Below are 15,670 nucleotides of genomic sequence, written 5' to 3' on the forward strand. Positions count from 1 at the left end.
TAGATGGATGGGTAGGTTGATACATATGTAGGTAGATGGATAATAGGTAAATGAAACAGGAGGATTCTTAACTATAACACGACGAGTGCCAACTGGTAAAAATGGAAGAAGGCCTGGAGTTGGAAAATTATTATTTTTTAACCAGCATGGGAAAGAATGGATCTGGCAAGAATCATCAATAATTGCCAAATCTAAGAGGAAGTTTTATGAGGATATTTGCATGGTCTTAAAAGTGTCTCCTCACAGATTTTTACTAGTTGCAAGGAGGGGAAACCCCAATAAGTATATAATGAAGAAATTGGACAACCTTTAACCAGGTGACCAAACAAACCTCACCAATAAGACAAATGTGCCTCCAAATGTGAAGACATATCACCCATGCAGCGTTCCAGCCCAGAAAGCATGGTATGAATCTAATTATGAAGAAACACCAGATAAACCCCAAACAAGAGAAGTTTTGATAAACACGGGTCATGGGAATAGAGGATACTTCTCTCAAGAATGCTAAGAAAGACAAAGAAAGGCTGGAGAAATATTCTACCTTAGAGGCTAAAACCCATGACAACTAAATGTAATAATACCTGGCATTAGACAGATTCCTGTAGGGGAGGGGATAATATTATACAAGACATTATCATGTCAACTCACAAAATTACAATACAAGCAACAGATTGATACTTTTTTCTAATGTTAAATTAACTGTTAGGTTATGCAAGAAAATACTTTATTCTTGAAAAATTCAGGCTGAGATATTTAAACATGAAGGTCACAATGCATACATCTTACCCTCAAATGGTTCAGGAAAAAATGAAATTCACATATACATACACACCAAAAAGCATAAAAAGGGTAAAACATTGTCAACACATTTCTCTCTAGTTAAAGGATACACAAGAGTTGTAAACAACTGCTTTTATTTTTGCTACTTTTTAAAAAGTTTGAAATTGTCTCCATATTTTAAAAAAATGATTAAAAATTACTGGGAGACATAAATGTGTAAATTGTTGGCATACTGGCATATAGCAAGTATACAATAATAATAGCTATTGTCATAAATAATGTGTAGAATTCAGAAAATTAAAATAATATGAAAATGATACAGAAGGTAGATTATAACCATGAATAAGAAGTAATAAAGTAGAAACACAAATTAGGCACAGAGACCGACCAGTATCTAAAATGTTAATATAAAGTCACTGGTCCAGCAAAATTATTATTTGCTCTCTCCTCACTATTTAGTTTCACTTAAATGGAACCAATTATGTTCATGAGCATCAAAGGATCAATGAAGCATCACAATGGTACCATACACTGATATACATGCATATATATGTGTAAATATATATGCATGTATATCAGTGTATGGTATCATCTATCTATATATATATATATACATATATATGCATGTATATCAGTGTATGTACACACACACACACACACACACACACACACACACACACATGAACAGAACTTCCCAAAGCCAAATATCATTTAAAATGTGTTTCTACTTGGGCTGGGGATGTGGCTCAAGCGGTAGCGCGCTCGCCTGGCATGCGTGCGGCCCGGGTTAGATCCTCAGCACCACATACATATAAAGATGATGTGTCCGCCGAAAACTAAAAAATAAATATTAAAAAATTCTCTCTCTCTCTCTCTCAAAAAAGAAAAATTGTTTCTACTCATTTCACAGTAATATATAACCTTCAGGCTATTCCATATATGATACAACATGAAAAGTAAGAAGCAAAATACAAATTAAGGTAGCATTATTATCAACCTAACTGGAAATAAGAACCCAGAAGCACAGGAAAAGCACACACACAGATAGATGTATGTAGATATAGATATAGACATATAGATACATATTTTTCCTGTGGTTGTTGGTTTTGTTTGTTTCAGCACGGGAAATTGAACCCAGGACACTCTATGACTGAGCCAGATCCCAACTCTTTTTTAATTTTTTTTTTTTTTTTAATTTGAAACAGGTCTTGCTATGTTGCAAAGGTTGACCTCAAACTTGCCATCCTTCTGCCTCATGCTTCTGAGTAGCTGGAATTACAAGCATGTATTACCATCCCCAGCTCTGATTTTAAATTTTTCACTTAAGAAAAATTTAATGTAAAATTAGAAACCAAGCAAATTCCCATTAATAAAAGAACACATATTCATACAACAGAAAACTCTATACAATGATGAAAATGAATGAACTACAGCTATACGCAGACGAATCAGCAGCATGATATTAAATAGGAACACAGCAAGTTACGAAAAATATGAGTATTCAACCATCTTTATAACGTTGAGACATAAAATAAAGTAATATTCTTGAGAACATATATATTTGGTCAAAACAAAGAAAAGTAGGAAATCATTTTTTAAAAATGGAATACTTGTTACCTCAGTTTGAGGGAATCTGTGGGGCGGAACTGTGGGTTACCAGCACTGGTGATATTCTATTTCTTAAACTTAACACTGAGTTCCTGGTTGTTAGTTCCTGGTTGTTGTTTTTCATGACTTACCTCTGCATTACATATATTCTTTGCATTACTAAGTATTTCATAATTAATGTTTAAATTACTTTTTAATAAAAATAATAGGATATTAAGAGACTGTAACAAAACCGTCAGTAGTAGTACTCTCTGATTCTAGGATTGTAAAGGACTTTATCTTTTAATATATTTCAGACTTAATCCCTTCTTTGTTTTTTCTTTATTTTCCCCTCCCTCCCTTCCTCCTTTTCTTCCTTTTTTTGGTGCTGGGGATCAAACCCAGGGACCTGCATATATTAGGCAAGCACCCTACCACTGAGTTATATCCTTAACCCCTGGATCTAATCCTTTCTAATAAATTTATTATTGTGTTTGTTTTTAAGGGAAACAGTCTAAAGAAAGAAAAAGAAACCATTTTATAGTATGATTTATCTTCAGCCAAATCTAATTTCTTTCATAGGACTTATTTCTTTCATAGAACTTCCCAAAGCCAAATATTATTTAAAATTTGTTTCTACAAATTTTATTGTTAAAATATAACCTTCAGGCTATTCTAAATATGGTATTGCATGAAAAGTAAGAAGCAAAATACAAATTAAGGTAGCATTACTATCAACCTAACTGGCAATAAGAACCCATAAGCACAGGAAAAGGGTCTGTGAACAATAAAAAAACTGTCAATTGAACTCTTAGGACAGGCAGAGATTAATCTACAATTATGGTAAATATGCCTACTGAGTTACAAATGTGGAAACTAAGGTAAATAACTTAGTATGTGTGATTTGTCCTGGAAATTGCTAGTTCTTTTCCAGGTTACATGGAAACAAAAAACAGGAAGAAGAAAGGCAGGTATGTTTATGGGGAGGGCAGGAGCAGGCTGCAAGCGATCAATATGATAAAAAGGATGAAAGTTTATGAAGATTTACCAATTTCTAGCTCAAAAATTTCAGTAAATAGGCAATATAAACCCGATGTTCCTCAGTAAGCTCTGAATATAAGGTGCTGTGGTACTGTATAATCTTTCCCATAATGACAAGTTGAAGCCACCAAATAAAAGTTAAACTATGAAGTCATCAAATATTCAAGGAATACAATCTCTACATTCTTCACTTCACCATGGTTGGAAAGAAAGAGATTAAAAATACTATCCCTGCCCTAAAAAAGCATACAAATAAGTTAGAAAATATCTAATGTATTTCACAAGTATTTTTTCCATTAACAAATGGTTGAAATAAACTTCAGTAATTTGAATGAAAAAAGTCTCCATTATCTGGCATATCTTATGTGAAACCCTTAAAGTCTCCATATCTTATATGAAACCCTTAATTTCTCAATAGTCAGGGAATAAAAACATGACTGCTCTATTAAAACTCTCATTATTTTCCTTATAATTACAATAGAATCACATAAATGGAGTAAAATCTATAAAAAGACAGAAGAACAAGATCTAAGAACAAGATCTAAGAACAAGATCTAATTCAACTCTGTCCTCTAAATACAAAATAAAATCTAAGGAGAAAATAGAAATCAAGTCAGAGTAATTTATATATTTATTCACTCAGAAAACTGTTCACATCTTTGATTTCCTTTTATACTCAAGACGCCCCTCTGGAATAGTGATTACACATATTATAAAGACTCATGGAAACAAAATCCAATTACCAGCTTCTGCTTCTTGCAAGGGCAAAGGCTGTACTTGGTATCTGGAAGTGGGTGCAGGAAGGGCTGCTGGGACTCCAGGATCTCCTCTCCCACTACCCCCGCTGGCAGGATTCATAGAGATCTTGACCATATTTCTCTGAAAAAAATGATCTTCATAATGAATATCCTCCACAAAAAATTGATACAAATTTCTATATAAAATGCTAATAATAAAAATAAAAACATTGCCTGAAAACAATTGTGCTCTATCACTAATGTTTTTCTCACAGTGCTACATGTCACTAGGAGCCTCCTAGTAGGCTAGTCCAACAGAGGACTGATAGGCCTGCTATGACAGAGACAGGAAGTTTACCTTGTGCCTTTATTTATATATGAATTTAAGAGACTTTGAATAATTTATGTTATCAAACCACAGGACAGACAATATGAGGTCAGAATTATTCTTGAAAATACAGAACATTTTTATTGAAGCAGAGATCAAATTCATTAGCAACTACAATATCAACCTTTTGCCTCCTCCAAACTGAAAATAACAATAAACTTAATTTTAAACTTACTTAGTACTTAAATGTTCCTAAGTACTTTAATGTATGCTCTCATTAGATAAGAAATGCCAATCAAATTCTAGTTAAAGAGAAACTGAAGCTTAGCTATAAACTCACAGATTTTTAAGATAATATTTTCAGATTTGGGGCAATTATTAAATACCAAAGGAACAGAATACATGATGTTTTAAAGCAGTCTTGTTTAATTTCTTAAAACACATACTCTGCTTGATTCTAGAAGCCTTGATTTTAATTCTGAGAAACCCAATCACTAAATGTCAGGAAGCCCATGTATGGTGTCCCACAGAAGCAGCAGGCTCACAATCAAGAGGCTACGAGACTGAGGCCCAACAGAGAAATAAAAGCTGAACCAAAGGCTATTAATATCTCTAGTTTCCACTTAAAATTGGAGAAGAAAAGCCAAGATGACCAAAAAAGGTAGGAAAGCAATAACCTTTTTGGTCTTAATTTTAACTTGACTTCGAAAGTAAAAAAACAGAATATACATCCTTAAGGTTCCTGGAAAATTTTGCCCCAGTTGATATTTTTCTTTTATCCACTGTGAGCTGTTCCACTAATGTATTTTGATAAGGCATCCATTTTCTTAGAAACGACATTTTCCAGTCACTGCATCCTCTCCATTCTAGGAAACTTTTGATCACTTCTGCTGTTTTAATGAAGACTTCTTTAAATACACAGTTTTCCACTTTTAATTTCCATGAACAATTCTAAGTACAGATTTAACAAAATATAGTTATTCATATTGATGGCACCTGTATTGCAAATTTATAATCATTGATCTACCTCAACATCCTGAGCTGAGCTAGCTTAAAAATGGTAGAAGGTCAAGTATTACTTCTATGACAAATGCCAGACTGGGCACTTCAAAGTCAGCTTTTCCTCAGGAATGGAACCAGACCCACCAAACAAAAGCTAAATTCTTAGCCAGATTATTTGATCCTCCCTCCACAGAACTGTGAGCCACATTAAGTCACACAGATGATCTTAAACTGTGTATATAATTATCAGCCCTATAAAAATACCTCAGGTTGATTGGGTATGCGTGTGTGTACGTGTGTATGTGTGTGTGTATTCTACACCATTTGGAAAACACAGAAGATTCTCACTGAAGCAGGGGTCAAATTCATTACAACTACAATGCCAACAAAATAAAAATATAAATGGGAAAGATGGTGTAGTTTCTTCATGTTTTAAGGCAGAGATTGTCTTTTCAGGAAAACAAACTTGAAAACATTGACACGATTTTCCCATCACTTCTCATCCTAAAACCTGCTATAGATAATGTTCTTATTTTTAATTCTCTATTTTCTCCAAAGATTCTCAATAAAGGATTAAGTAGTGCTCATGGGAAGCAATCTTATCCAATTGTTATATTGAAGGCAACTCCTCAAGAATGACATCTCTGTGAAATCAAGGAGAAAAACAGCAACTGGGGTGAACTGGGACAAAGTGGACTGATCTTCTAGGTCCCTTCTGGTTCTAAAGTTATGTACTCTTTCACATGCTGGGTATAGGAAGGCCCAGATATGTCATGCATATCTTGCACCCAAAGTTAAGGAACTAAGCCAGGGAATTCATTTGTTTTTCTCAGATTGAAAAACTATGGTATATATTTGCCCAAAGCAATAAACTAACTATCACCAAATTACTGGAACTCAGATTTTTTTCCTAGCTTATAACTCTTTCCTATAGATATTAATATAAAATTCTCAATTATGACCTTGAAAAATCTTCAGTCATGATATCCTGATGGATCTCAACTCATATGTCCGAACTCTTTCTCTCAAACAACCTGATAATATTGACATCTTTTCCACATGCTGAAACTTAGAACATTATTCTGGATCTTTCATGCATACCTAATTTCTTTAATCATAAGGAAGCAAGACTTTGTTTTTATCAGCTCTTGCACACAAACTTAAAGTCAGTCTCAGAGAATACTTATTCAGCTAAAAGAATACAATTAATCCATTTATATGCATATACCAGGTGAATCAATGAAACTGGATTTTAGGGTTTTGGGTGTGTGAGCCATACCTCTTATTTGCTTGTTTGTGTTCCAATACTTTTTGTATTTGATTGGTAGTTTTAACCTAAATAAGATATAAATTCATTGAGGGCAAGAAACAGGCTTCCAAGCTCTTCAGAAGCTTTTAAGAAACTACAGCTTGATATGATACATATTTCTTAAAGTGTTAGACCCAGAAAATGAAAAATAAGAACAAGAGTTATTCAGTTTCTGAAATCTCATCCTTTCAAAGGAAAGCATATTTTCTCTCTTAGGAAAAAGACATATAGAGGCTAAAAACTCTGCCTCACTTTGTGGTACTATGAAGCAATAAAGGTTCTTTGGCAACAAAATATAGATCCTTTGAATTTTCTACAAAAGGTGTTTTAAACCACTGATATAAATACAAGTCTCACATCTCCTAAAAAGGAAAAAAAAAAAAAAAAAACCCAAACATATGCAACTTCTACAGTCATCCTTGACATCCAACAGCTCTTTTTACTCTGAGGAACATACCTTTTCCCCTTCTGGGCTGGTATTTTCTTTAAGCATGGAGACTGTATCTTGAAGTACTTTCTGTATGCAGGCTTTTAGTTTCTCAAAATATTGCACAGACACCCACTTTGAAGAACAAGTTGACAAGATTTCCAAAAGCTGCTTGTTCTCTGAACCACTGATATACTCCTTTTGGGTTTCCATTAAGAGAAGTTCGACCACAGTTAGGATGTCTTCCTCATACTGACGGATTTCTAGTTGGATCCGCCTGGCTTCCTGCACTGTCCACTCTCTACGGCTCTGTTCCAGGCAAGCTTGCAATTCTGTCTCCTTTTGGAGAAGCAGTTCAGTTTTTTGTTTCATAAAGTCTTCTTTAGCTGTTGCAAGCACTTCATTAATTTTATTTCGATGATCATCTAAAAACTGCCGGTAATCTTGCTCATTTTGTTCTTGAATTTTGTGGATTTCTTCTTGCTTTTCTCTGTTCCATTCGCTCCAGGCCTTAGCCAATTCCGCCCTGACAACCACAGGGACTTCCTCGTTCTTTAACTCCAGCTCCTTCTGGAGAGAATGAATCTTCTCTTCCAAGTTCTTGCCCAGCGTTATATTTTTCTTCATATTTTCAATCTCACTTTTCCACTTCTCTTTAGCTTCAGACACAGCCAATGCCAGCTGAAGAATATAACATGTTTAAAAAGTCTTTATGATTCTCCTTGTTAATAACAAAATTAAACTAAGCAACAATTTAGGTTAACCTCTCAAGAGATTTAAAATTTAAATTAAAGAAAAAAAAGCAAATTTGGATGAAATCTTGAGGATCTTTTCCTCCATTTTAGATCACTAGCTAGTTTATGGCTTATGTTATCTAAAAATATCAATTTCCAAATGAAGAACTAAAAGCTGAAACTGGAATATAAATTTATATATTCATTCTATATATTTATATTTATATAATTAACTGAAATTAATGTCAGAAAAGTATTTCACATTTATATATATATATATATATATATATATTTTTTTTTTTTTTTTTGGTGGTCCAAATTGTAATCAAACCCTGAGGGCTGGGATTGTTGCTCAGTGGTTGAGCGCTCTACTAGCATGGGCGGGACCTGGGTTCAATTCTCAGTACCACATTAACAACAACAAAAAAAGGCATTGTGTTGTGTCCATCAAAAAAAAAAAAAAAAAGATTCTCTCTCTCTCTCTCTCTCTCTCTCTCTCAAAAAAAAAAAATAAATAAATAAATAAATAAACCCTGATATTTTTAATACTGATACAGTCTCAACTTTTATCTAAGCCCCCTAAAATTAAGCATCTTTTTTCTAAAGCAAAAGCAATCCCATAAGGAAACCTTACTATTAGGAATGTAACACACACCTGCATAATTATTTGTTAATAGGCAAGTCATGCAATTTTAGTGGATAAAACAGTTCATTAAATGACAACATCAAACAGGAAGTCATTTTTCATTAATCTCCTTTTCTTTTATAACAATATAAAGGAATAAGCAGATAAAACAGCAGGTCATAACAAAAAAGTAATAAGGAAATCAAAACCCTGGGCTCCAGCTCCAGTTCTGCACTGAATGCAGAGACAGTCTAGCAAGAGGGCTTGAAGGGGCAGACTTGTAGACAACTGCTGGCATTCATGGGTCACTATGACCACAGGCCCACTACTCAACTTCTCTAAGCCTCAGTATCATTGCCTGTAAAGTAGGGATGATTACAATATCAATTTGATAGCACTGTTTAGGATTAAATGATATAAGGAGATAATCCATTTAAAGTACTCAACCCAGAACCTGTAGATAACGAAGACTCAAATGTTACATAGCTTGAATTATTTTTGGATGTATGGCCTTGGAAAAACCACTTAATTTAATCTCTTTGGCAACTTACTATTTTCACCAAAAAAAAAAAAAAAAATGAGCAGTTGGAGAATAACCTTGAGTTCCTTTTACTTCTAATTCTCCCTCACTATATTCAAAGAAGTCAGGACATAACAGTGTCAAAAGAGAAAGAACTGAGTACCTCAAAGGCTGACCCAGTGGTGATTACTATAGGCAATACTTCTTACATGTACTTGGAATGACAGCATGAGTACTTAACTTACTAAATTCACTGTCTAAGGTAAGCTTACAAAGGAAGTTCTCATAAAATTCCTCACCACCAAAAGAATAATTCAGTAGTTACTTGAAACCCATTTAAGTAGTTTTTTTAGGAAAAAAAAAAAAGGATCATATTGCAATGGATGCTTGAGAATCATTACCAGGTGACTTGAATAGATATAGACCAATGGAATTTAAATGACCTGCCAAACTTTACCAAAAATGCATACCTTCTCAAGTGAAGTTCTATAAGGATAATTTGATAACATTAGTCAACTCAAATCAACCAGAATCACCTAAAGAGCTTTACAAAGTCTTGATGCCAGGCTATACACAATAGCAATCAAAACAGTCTGAGAATGGAAGTCAGGCAACAGGATTTTTTTAAGATCCTCAAGTGATTTCAATGTGCAGCAAAGTTTGGGAACCACTGAACTACCCTGACCACTTGTGAACTCTAGAAACTGATTTTTACATTGCCGCAGATCTGGATTCATGATAACTCCAATTTTAAAGGAATTCTCTGGTCAATGCTATGAACTGAGCCCTTTTTCTAGTTTCTTTGGTTGGAAAAAGGATGTACAACAAGTTAACATTATGTTTTGTGGCTAATACAATTATCTAGAATAGTGTTACAACCGAGTGTGGTCCACAGACTAGCAGTATCACAACACCCAAGAGCCTATAAGAGATGCAAATTCTCAGGACTCAGTCCAGACCTATCAATTCATTATCTCTAGCTGGAAAGAAAGCCCAGGAATCTGTACCTTAATAGACCCTGCAGATGAGTCTCACATTTGTTGAAGTTTCAGAAGCAACACACTGTCACTTCTACATTTCTGCACTCACATACATTCAGGCCTTCTGTTCTCTTAAGATATTTTGGCCTATTTTAATTTTTACATTCTACCTGACTTCTGAGCTCTGAGACAAATATCCTCACTATTATATTCTTTCCCCTTTCTCTCTCCTTCTTAAATTTTCTTTTGAAATGTTTCAGACACATGAGAAAGTATAGACAATGATATAACAAATACCCATGTACTACTACATAATGATTTTAATCTATGTTGAAATATTTCCTCAAATAATATGTGGTGTACAATGAGGAATACAGGCTATGAATCATTTACAACTTCTGCTATATTCCACATTATTCTCCAAAATGGCCATCAGAAGACTGCACATGCTTGAAACTGCAATCTATTAAATTCTGTGTATCATATAATTCAGAATATTCTGCGTGTTGTGTAATTCTGAAGAGAGGATTTATACATATGGCATAAAATGGCGCCTTAAATTTATTTTGGTTTTTATTTCCTTCATACTGACAGGTATGAATGTTCTTCCACTGATTTTTTTGCTGCTTGGACTATGGAGATTGCCGGGCTCATGTCGTTGGTGTATTTATCATTGAACTCTTGTTTTTCTTATGAATTTATATGAATTCTTTGTTACATATTAGATTAATATTTCTCAGGCGTGGTTCATTTATTTTCCTTATTTTTATTCTCATCTTTATTTGACATTGCTATTTATTGCAAAAACAAAAATGTTTTAAACATTTGTACATATTTTAAACCTATTACTTTATCTTTACTGTCAGGTCCATTTGCCTCAAAATTGGGTGTTATTGGGATACAGATCTGAAATATTTAATTTTATTTTAATTTTTCTACACTTTCACTTAAAAGTGTTTAATTCCATCAACTTAGCATTTATTGTGAAGCATATAAACATTTTTCCACAGTTACCTGGCTATCATAAGATGATTTATTACGGAATAATTCCTCATTTTCTTATTTTGAAACAATTTATTATGCTTTAATTCATAGTTAGGTCTATCACTGAATCCTATATCGTACTGAATTTTAAAACAGTTCTATTTCTGTGACTCAACTGTCCAAGTTGTTTCTTTCCAATATAGTCTATTATATGTGAAAGCTGGACTGGGACTCCTTTTCCAAGACACTAAACAATTTTTTAGGCCTTTTGTTTTTCTAAATACATTTTAGAATTGTTGTGTCAAATTTCAGAATTATTTTTGGTTTGTTGGCATTTTGAGTAGAATTGGTTTAGACTAGTAAGTTAAGTTGAAGAGTACATATGGATCACATGGTAATAATATCTGGGTTTTCCTTTCAAGGAACATGACATCTTTGGAAAATTGGCCCCTTACCAAAGAGATTATGTTGTATGATGACTGACATGGCACAGAAAACCTTCACACACACAAGAGTATACTGTACAGTTAATAGTAAACAGATAACCACCTGTTCTCAATCTTTTCTAAAGATAGTATAAGACAGAATGGGAATTAATTTCTAAGTCAAGGTTATCTTTCTATGAGAGTTTTTAGATGCTAAAATACTTTCTCTTTCCCTACACAACTTGATGATGATAACAGACACCATATGCTAAGCCCCCTTAGTTAATGCTTAACATGCACTGTCATGAGTAGGAACAAATTCCCAGGACAGAGGCAAAAGAGGAAGCCAGGGAGAGGTCTTCCGGAAGTTCCTCTCCAGGAGAGTGCTTACCCTTCTGGCCACAGAGATCTCTTGTTGTTCCTCCCACTTCTTCTGTTCTACTCTCATTAATGCTTTGTACTCTGCAAGCTCAGGCAGTTCTTCTAGCCATTGAAGGCGAGCATTTTGCACAGCTGTTTCTACCTGTAGGACATTACAAGACAAAGAGGCAAAGCAGGGTATAAAATTTCAGAAAGAGCTCACTTTCAAATAACAACTATAATTTCATGTGCGTTTGACACTGTGTCTCACTATAGCACAGGTACACTGACTTTAAGTACTTTACCTTATCCTAAATAGTAGATTCAGATCTATTTTTTCTAAACTTCCCATGCTGTCCCATGCAAATGCCACAATAGAAAGTGGGAATCTATGAGATGTTTGATGAATAATACTATCTTATAAAACTTTATGAGGTATCAATTGTTATTTCCTACAAACTTCTGTTTATCTTGGGGGAAAAAGAGGTATTCCAAAAGGCTGCTCGGTGCCAGCTGCTATCTCATCCCTACGCCCACATGCTCCTCCCACCTCATACATGCATGCACATGCACACACATATGTGTACCACACTATGTTTGAGAACCTTACACCTGAAAAATTTCCTGCTGTCAAGAATGAGTTTGTACAAAAGAATAGGGGCAATACCTCATTTTGTAGAAAAATTTAAGACGATGAATTATATGGCTGATCTGGTCATAAATCTGCCACCAGCTACAAGATCATTAATTAAATAATTTGTATTTATTCCTTTCTTTTAAAATGTATGCACATATATTTATAAATAGAAAAACAGAATTGATACTAGGCCATATTTCTTACTAACATACTAAATACAATTACAGGTAAACTCCCAGGAATTGAGAATATGGAGAAAAGATAAAGTTTTTATAAAAATTTATATTCCTTTAAAAGTTATTATGAACCATTTTCTTTATACAATATGCTAATGTTTTTCTTGCTTGTCTTCACAAGATTTAGAATTACATAAATACCAAAGAATTGTCTTTAAATACATTTCTATGTCTATGGAACATTTTCTTAACATACTGACCACTTCAGAAAATTATCTAATTAATTGAGGATATCCTTGATACCATTACATATATTTGTCTATGTTTCCAGATCTTATGAATGCCCTGTAAGCTCAATTCAAGCAAAATTTTAACTACTGAGTATGGGAGTGTGTGTATTTATATATTTGGGGGGGGGCGTGGTTATTGGGGATTGAACTCAGTGACACATGGCCACTGAACCACATCCCCAACCCCTATTTTGTATTTTATTTATAGAGACAGGGTCTTATTGAGTTGCTTAGCACCTCGTTTTTGCTGAGACTGGCTTTGAACTCTCCATCCTCCTTTCTCAGCCTCCCCTACTGGGATTACAGGCATGTGCCACCGCACCCAGCTAAAAACCTGAATATATTTTTTAAAACCTTAGTTCAGGTATTATCTTTTTTGGAAGTTTACAATAATGTATCTTTTAGGAAATAAATATGTAAAAGATATATCAAGGTCTAGTAACCTCTTGAAGGCCAGACACCCTGTCAGGTGGTCTGTGAAGCCAAAACAATTTTCAAAATTATATTAAACACAATCTGCCTTTTCCAGTGCCATCTCTCATGTACAAAGAGCATAGTGTTGCTATGTTGATGGCAAAAATGCTCTGACAACGAATAGAGTTTGTGTTTGGGGTATTTCTTGTTTTTAAAAAATTTTCTCAAATTTATTTTGTTACATAGGCTATATCTATGATCCACACAAACAAAAGCTCTTTAGACCCCTCCATTTTTAAAAGTGTAAAGGAGTCCTGAGACCAACAAACTAAAGAAGCACTGTAATAGTTAAGATACATATAACAGGTAACTCTATTAACACAGACTATATTTTTCTCAGTATAATATTTCTTTGAAATCAAGTCATTTGCCCCAGTTAAAAGCTAGTTTCTGAGTGCTTCAAAGGAAGGACAATGGCACCACATTTTGGCAACTGATGAGAATTACAGACAAAATTCCATTTATGGGGCATGCCTGCAGACCCAAGTCACATTGAGTCTCAACACTAATATTGTTAAATATCTTATTCAAGTATACTTATATCTATAACTATTTTGTGGGAAATTTTCTATGAAATTAGATGTGAAAAATTCACAATTAAGTTGTGCTTCATTCAGATAGAAAACCACCATCTTTAATCTCAGGTGAAATCTCAGATCTTAGAGGAAAAAACATTTTGTAAAATGAAAGAAGATACAGAAAAATTGAGGGGTAAGAATTTTATGATAGAAATATAATGAAGAACACTTTAGGAAAAACATAACGGGTTTTCTATTCTAGAAATGCACAAAATTTTAAAAGCTATAAACAATTCAAAAGTTGCAGTAATAGGGAGCACCGATAATTTCTATAATAGTCATGCCTATTACCTGTTGGGCAATATTTTCACAGTATTTGACCTCCAATTCAATTTGGAGTTTCTTCAAAGCCCCCTTGATAGCTGCTTCCTTCTCTTGTTCTAAATCTTGCTGGAGCTTTTGCTTCTGCTTTTCTACCATGACCTCCATGTCTGCCTTGGAAATGACATCCAGGGTGGCTGCTTGGTCAGTTTGGCTTCCACAATCTGTGGTTTTCTTTTTCAGAGCTTTTACAGTTTGATCCAGCTTAGACTGCCACTCCTTTTCCAACTGTTGCATGAGTTTTTGTTTCATCTGTTTTCAGAAGAAATATCATATGAGAAGAAAAATGCTCAAATAAATGAAAATTAGAATAACTTCACAAAAAAGCAACCACACCTGTATTTGAAAGCCATCGAGACATTGTTATAGTAATTATCTGAGGTTTAGAAATTCAGTCAATGAAAATATACTCTCAAGTAAAACTTGAAAGTTATTCTTTGACCTTAACTATGTGAAAAAAATCACAGGGAAGATTTAATTATGCTGTGTGAGGTCAGACTAACTGGCGTTCAATATGCAACTTTCTGGAAGCTTTGATATTGACAGTATCATGTGGCACAATAAAAACAAAAACAAACAAAAGAAAAACTATAAATGTAGGTTTTGCCATCATGGATACCATGCTTCCACAAATCAGCACTGAGTAAATCTAATCAATTAATCTAAAAAATAGTTTACTAACTTGAACACACTGATATTTTATTTGTTATGAAGTTAAATTTTACTAAGTAGACTGCATTCAAGAGGAAGCCATTACTAGAAGAATGTCTTGATTTTTCTCCTTTCGACAATGTAGTGGGATGGATCTAAACACAATCCGTCTTAGGCCAACTGTGACGTTGCAAGATTTGCTTTTTCTTTTTTTCAGTTCCCACCTCCTGGGTATCCAAAGTTCTCAAACTGCTTACCTGGCTACCAGATTAGTAGAAATTAAAAAGAATTTTATGAATAGGAGAATCTAAGTTTAAATAAACCTGAAAAAAAATTTTTTTTCATTTCCAGGTAAGTTCTTAAGATAACAATTTGGTCATTAACTTTCTAGGAAACTATTAGCATTTCCTAAGCTCATTTGTAATATACACAATAGAGATAATAAATTTTGTACTTCTGAGCCTGTCCACTACTTCCTTCTTCTAATCCATTATAAGGATTATTTGTTAATCATACACACACACACACACACACACACGCACACACATACACATAGATATATATATTTATCTAGAGTTATCAGAATCACTTCACATATGAAATTAGATCATGGTTTTAATTTTTAGGAATCAAAGAAGTACCCAGGTAAACCCATTAAATCCTGAATTTGGCTGAAGGGTCAAGAGAGGTTAACTTTAAGAGGT

At 33.9% G+C, this 15,670-nt stretch overlaps 1 protein-coding gene across 1 annotated transcript in view; it reads right to left on the reverse strand.

Moving 5' to 3' along the window:
• Nucleotides 1–15,670, reverse strand: part of Cep152 (centrosomal protein 152) — a 78,487-nt gene that overhangs the window by 10,726 nt on the left and 52,091 nt on the right. Inside the window, exons 18-21 of the mRNA XM_026391992.2 lie at nt 14,286–14,567; nt 11,871–12,002; nt 7,242–7,892; nt 4,152–4,287 (exon numbers count right to left, since the gene is read on the reverse strand). Coding sequence (XP_026247777.2) covers nt 4,152–4,287; nt 7,242–7,892; nt 11,871–12,002; nt 14,286–14,567 — 1,201 coding nt within the window. The remainder of the gene's footprint in view (nt 1–4,151; nt 4,288–7,241; nt 7,893–11,870; nt 12,003–14,285; nt 14,568–15,670) is intronic.

This window comes from Urocitellus parryii, chromosome 6, assembly GCF_045843805.1.
Source record: "Urocitellus parryii isolate mUroPar1 chromosome 6, mUroPar1.hap1, whole genome shotgun sequence".
Lineage (NCBI taxonomy): Eukaryota > Metazoa > Chordata > Mammalia > Rodentia > Sciuridae > Urocitellus > Urocitellus parryii.